Source organism: Rhinoderma darwinii, chromosome 1 (genome assembly GCF_050947455.1).
Source record: "Rhinoderma darwinii isolate aRhiDar2 chromosome 1, aRhiDar2.hap1, whole genome shotgun sequence".
In the NCBI taxonomy this organism is placed as follows: Eukaryota; Metazoa; Chordata; class Amphibia; order Anura; family Rhinodermatidae; genus Rhinoderma; species Rhinoderma darwinii.
The window spans coordinates 450,711,114-450,717,113 of NC_134687.1; the positions used below are offsets into that span (position 1 = coordinate 450,711,114).

Below are 6,000 nucleotides of genomic sequence, written 5' to 3' on the forward strand. Positions count from 1 at the left end.
CGCACCCATTGAAGTCAATGGGTGCGGGAAAAAAATGCATGTCACACGGAAGCACTTCCATGGGACAAGCGTGATTCGCGCAACAGCTGTGTAAAGGATGAATGAAAACAGAAAAGCACCACGTGCTTTTCTGTTTACAAACATCCAAACGGGGTGTCATAATGATGGCGGCTGCGCGAAAAGCACACAGACACACATCATACGCTGATGACACACGGAGCTGTTAAGTACCTTTTGCGCTCGCAAAACGCCGCGTTTTTTGCGTGCCTAAAACGCACACGCTCGTGTGAATCCAGCCTAATAGTAATTAACCCCATCATGTACCTCACACATTAACCCATTATGACTGAGATACATGATGGGGTTAATTACTATTAATGTGAGGCACATTCAAAATTCAGCATCACACTACGCGCCTCACATTAGAAAACGAAAGAACTTTTTTTTTTTATTACTGTTCACAAAGTAAACGAAGTATCGGTATCGAAGTCCAAATTTTGGTATCGTGACATCCCTACACTGTGGGTCGCGTCCCCCTGGGGGTTCGTGTGAAGACCTACGGGGGGTCGCGAGTAACTCACCGAGGTCCAGGTTCCATTCAATCCTGGAGCAAGGAGATGACGTCTCCTTGATCCAGCATTCACTGTGCCCTGAGCGGCTCGACGCAGGCTGGCGGGATGTAGCGACATCATCATGCCTGTCTGCGCCGAGTCCCTCATAGTACACACCGGAGGAGGCGAAGGATCCTCCACCCGACGTGGGAACGAGGATAGGTAAGTAATTATGCTATTTTTCTATTATGCACATATGGGGGCATTATACTATATGGGGGCTGATAAGATGGGGGGCATTATACTGCATGGGGAACATTATACGGTATGGGGCTGTTATGGGGGGGCATTATACGTTATGGGGCATTATACTGTGTGGGGGCAGCTATGGGAGCATTATACTGTGTGGGGGCATTATACTATGGGGCTGTTGGGCAAGGCGTCTGGGCATAGGCGCGCGCAGGGGTTTGATGATGATGGTGGTGTTGGGGAGTGGTAGGGGGGCCCAATCTGAATTCTTGCACCCGGGCCCATGAGCCTTTAGCTACGCCCCTGCAAGGAGCTACAAGTTTAGCAGATCCTTATTATATAAATTTCCTTTTAAGGGTATGTTCACACGGCAGCGTCCGTTACGGCTGAAATTACGGTGCTGTTTTCAGGAGAGAACAGCAACGTAATTTCAGCCGTAATGGCATGTTGAGGGGCTTTTCGCTGCGTCCATTACGGACGTAAATGGAGCTGTTTTTCCATGGAGTCAATGGAAAACGGCTCCATTTACGTGTGAAGAAGTGACAGGTACTTCTTTGACGCGGGCGTCTTTTTTACGCCCTGCCTTTTGACAGCGGGGCGTAAAAAAAATGACCGTCGGAACAGAACATCGTAAGATCCATTCAAATGAATGGGCAGATGTTTGCCGACGCTATTGAGCCGCATTTTCGGACTAAAACGAATTACGTCCGTAAATAGTGTGTGTGAACCCAGCCTAACACTGACACAAACAAGTTTTTAAATTTTGAAGAAATGGACCCAAAGCAAAAACTTAAGCCCTCTAATATGGGAATGGGTAATTAAAATCTTTTGATTACCCATTCTTTGTAAGGTTTGCGAACTGTTTACCGATATTTAGGAGAACATTTTCTCCAAATTAGACCACGCAGATGTCACTGAAATTTTTATTCACGGGTCAATTAATACACTTTGGGAAGGAGATGTGTGCTCCTTAAACTATCAGCTAAAAGAAAATTACCTAGTTACGTAGGGTTGAAAACAATCCATTTGGTTTAACCGGCTATCATACAGTAGTGCCGTTTCTGTCCTCCTGGACTGTTTTCTAAAGTATCTCTGTGGCTAAAATTAAAAGAAATATATACGTCCATCTGTATGTGTTAGCCACGATTCTTGCCTACATAAACAGGCAATGGCAGTATATACAGTATCTTATACTTTATGCCATTTCTTACACAATCTATTTTGACTGCATTTATAAAGTGAAAAAAAATTTTGCATTTGATATTAGAATGAGCAGAGGAATTCAGAATATGTTATTAGACTTAATCGCTCTTCCTGCATCCACTGCCATTAACACTACTGGAGTGCTGACCATGAATGCTACATTATTATGGTTACCATCCTAGGAAAAAGATCAGTACTGACTTTTCATATATTTATACAAATAAAATATATAGCCCTCAGGACATATTTTTTCCAAACGAAATAACTCATCATTATAATTTTTTCTTGGTACTGCAATCCACCCATTCCTTTATTTTGGTTGCCTTCTTTGAACTCTCTCTGCTGTGTCTTTGTTATACATTGGTGCCATAAACTGTACACAATATTCAATGTGTGGTCTGACTAGAGATTGAAATAAAAGTAAAAATATTTTTTCATCATCTAGGTCCCTTTTAACCACTTCCGGACCGCCCATAGACTATAAACGTCCAGGCGGTCCGCAATTAACTCTGCAGGGCCGTTCCAGAACGTCCTGCACAGTTAGCCGGTTTGCTGCTCCCCCTGTCTCTAGAAAGCTGTATCATGGAACTTTAACCGGAGACTACTCAACCTGTCACAGCGATCACATTGCTCCTAACAGCAGCGCTTACGCGCCAACTGTGGGGAGCTCTGTGATACAGCTGTCTAGAGACAGCTGATATCATGGAGCTTTCACCCGGAGACCACTCAGTGTGGTCTCCAGTCATGTGATCGCTGTGACGGCATGTCACAGCGATGACATTGCTCCTCCCAGCAGCGCTTGCACGCCGATGTTAAGGAGCTCAGCTATGTGAACGCTGTGACAGTCTGTCACTGCAATCACATGCGTGCCGACGGTAAGGAGCTCCATGATACAGCTGTCTAGAGACAGCTGTATCACCGAGCTTCAGAGTGGTGTCTGGTCAGGTGATCGCTGTGACAGCCTGTCACAGCGATCACCAGTTGCATCTTCTCCCTCTCTGGCAAACTGGAGAAAAATAATCTAATGTAAAAAAATAAACCAAAAATAAAAAACACACACTTTTTATTTTTTCAATAAAAAATTTCTCTAGAAATTAATTTGTCTATCTGCTACACGGCGACTTTGGCCACGCACGACACAGGTCGACCGGCCAAAGATCGCTATGTCCCGTAGCCTACGTTGCATGCAATAAAAGTCAATGTGGTTGTGTCGCAACACGCAAGTTGCCACGACATTACGGTCGCAAGAAATCCAAACTGTCGTGTCGCAGTTACTTGCAGGTCGCAACGCGACCACGTTGACTTTCATTACTTGCGGTGTAGGCTATGGGACATTGCAATCTTTGGTCAGACGACCTGTGTCGTGGCCAAAGTCACCATGTAACTCCCACGGAGTATTTTGCGGGCAGAAAAAAATCTGCCTCAAAATTCCTGAAGGAATTTTGAGGCAGATTTTGACCTGCCTCCACTTTTTTGCCATGTTTTTTTCCCGAGGCCATTGAGGACCACAGGCGTAAAACGCTTTTTCTGCCTCCCAGCCGCCAGGGAAAAAACAACCATTTCGTCCGTATATTGGCGATTCCGACACGGTTTCCACGTCAAAATCAGCGCCAAAATACTCTGTGTGAGCTGGGCCTTAGGGTGATGTTAGATGTTGCAGATTTACTGCAAATTTTACATACAGATTTGCGCAGGCAACGTCTGAGGTGGATTACAGTATAAAGCAAGTAGATGAGATCTTACAAAGACCATTTGCATGCTGCAGACATTTTACACGGCAGATTTTCAAATCTTTGATATGTCGTTAAATAAATACCTTGGGCTCTACTTTCCATAAAATAATACTTTTTGGGGTGTCAAAGGGGTTTTCCAGTCCACAAAAATTGGTGGCCCGTCTCCCCGCAGCCCTGCCGATCAGCTGTTTTGAAGGGGCACTAAATCACGGACACACTTGTAGCGGCGGTTCACAGTATTACAGTATCTACTTGAATGGGAGAAGGCTGTAATACTCTGAACCGCCGCTACAAGTGTGTCCGCGATATACAGTGTGAGCAGTAAAGGAAATGGAGGGGAAGCAGCGCTCGTACGAGCACTGTGGCCCCTTCAAAACAGCCAATGGACAAGGGTGCCGGGTGTCGGACCCTGACCGATCAGATATTAATGGCCTATCCTGAGGATAGGCCATCAGTTTTTGTGGACTCGCAACGTCACAACATCTGTAATGGTCATATGGTGTCAGTGAACCAGCTTTGGATTTTTTTTCTCTAAAAGCCAGTTTGCAGCACCATTCATTGTAAGCGCCACCTTGCACCCAGCGTGTAAGAAATGCGCACATATTTGGAATCGTTGAAGTCGGCAGAAGTTGACAAATATGTATTCATGTGTGTTTACTCAGTGGTATGCACCAAATGTAAAAAAAACTTCACCTATATAACCTAATATCACCAAATAATCACATATTCACATTTTTTTTTTACTTTTTTTTCATTTTTTCTTTCCATATTTTAAAAAAAAGTTAAATATATCTATTATTTTTTTAAACAATATGGAAGCCCAATATGTTCTGATAAAAACCAGACCAAATACATGCAGGTTGGAAAAATAATAGAACAATAATTTGCTTTTAAATTGGCACATGGTTAAAATTTAAAAATGGGCCTGGTCAGGAAGGGGGGTAAAGCTTCTGGTCAGGAAGTGGTTAAAGAATCCTATGACCTTATTTGCCTTAGCAGCAGCAGCTACCTAGCACTGACTGCTATAGCTCTGCTTACTATCTACTAATATGTCCAAGTCCAATTTTTCAACTTTCCCAAATCCCTCTGTTATATCGCTTTGTTAACACAGGTCATATGAAAGCCTAAGGAAATAATTTGTTGCTATACTGTATTTTATCATTTTCCAAACTGTTCCGTTCATTCTCTTATGTGCATATACCTCACAATGTTAATACAATTTTCCAATTTAAAGAGGAAAAATTCCAAGCGTAATATATGATATGTGAGCATGTTTTATTTGAGTATTGTGGTCAATATTTTTGTAATAGTTTTTATTTTTTAATTTAAATCCTCATTCCCATTTTTTAGCAATAAAGTAATCATTAGTGATAAATATTTTCACCATATTCCATTGGCTATATAGAAATGGTTAAAGAAGTACATACCCCAGAGGTAGGTCGAGCCATAGATTTGTTGAGGAGGATGATACAGCAGTAAATGTGAGCCTTAGGTTAATTTGGATTTGTGATGAAGTTCACGCAGTCACTCCTTCCCAGTTCACTCTATAACTTCTGGCTTTTCATTAGCTGCTACTTTGTTGTTTTTTTTATGAAACTTTATTAACCCTATTTTGCAAATTTCTACGTTTTCACCAGGACACAGAAAATCATGTCAGCAACTGAAAGGATATGGTTTCTAATTTAAAGAGAGTAAAGTAAACTGTGCATTCCACATTGGATATATTTTTCTCATGCTACACATTATTGTTTTATTCTCTATTAATTTTGTAAATGTAAATGTTAATGTATTTACCCATTGTTAACAGTTAAACATTAGGACAGCACAAATTTCCAGCTCTGATGCCTCAGCTAGTGTACAATGAATGGTTTTAAACATTGGTGACAGTCGGTGCTCCATTCAAACACTACATTGTAAAGTAATGGTTGGAAGTTAAAATGCAGTTATATCTCTTTCAAACTAAGCAATAAATGTTGTGTTTTAATGCTGCTGGGCATGAGGCCTATAAGTGTTAAAGTTCCAAGGTCCAGAGTCTAAACTGATCACCACAAGGTATCGTTTTTACAAAGTTACACAACTATTTATGTTTAAGGGGTAACTATTTTGTTACACTACTAAAATTTATATATATAATTTATTTTTAGAGGATGACAAAAAGTGATAGTCCGTCTCACAGTTTGAGAAGCACTGCTCTAATATGTTTCTTTTCCAGTCAAGCAAGTGAATATTGTGATGGTAGTCGTCTTGAGGCAAAGGTCTTTAAT

The 6,000-nt window shown here is 41.6% G+C and overlaps 1 protein-coding gene across 1 annotated transcript in view; it reads right to left on the minus strand.

Moving 5' to 3' along the window:
* LOC142743404 (solute carrier family 2, facilitated glucose transporter member 11-like) overlaps positions 1-5,245 on the minus strand; it is a 92,646-nt gene extending 87,401 nt beyond the window's left edge. The window contains exon 1 of the mRNA XM_075854153.1: positions 5,164-5,245. Coding sequence (XP_075710268.1) covers positions 5,164-5,184 — 21 coding nt within the window. The 5' untranslated portion in view covers positions 5,185-5,245. The remainder of the gene's footprint in view (positions 1-5,163) is intronic.
* Positions 5,246-6,000: the final 755 nt, after the last annotated feature.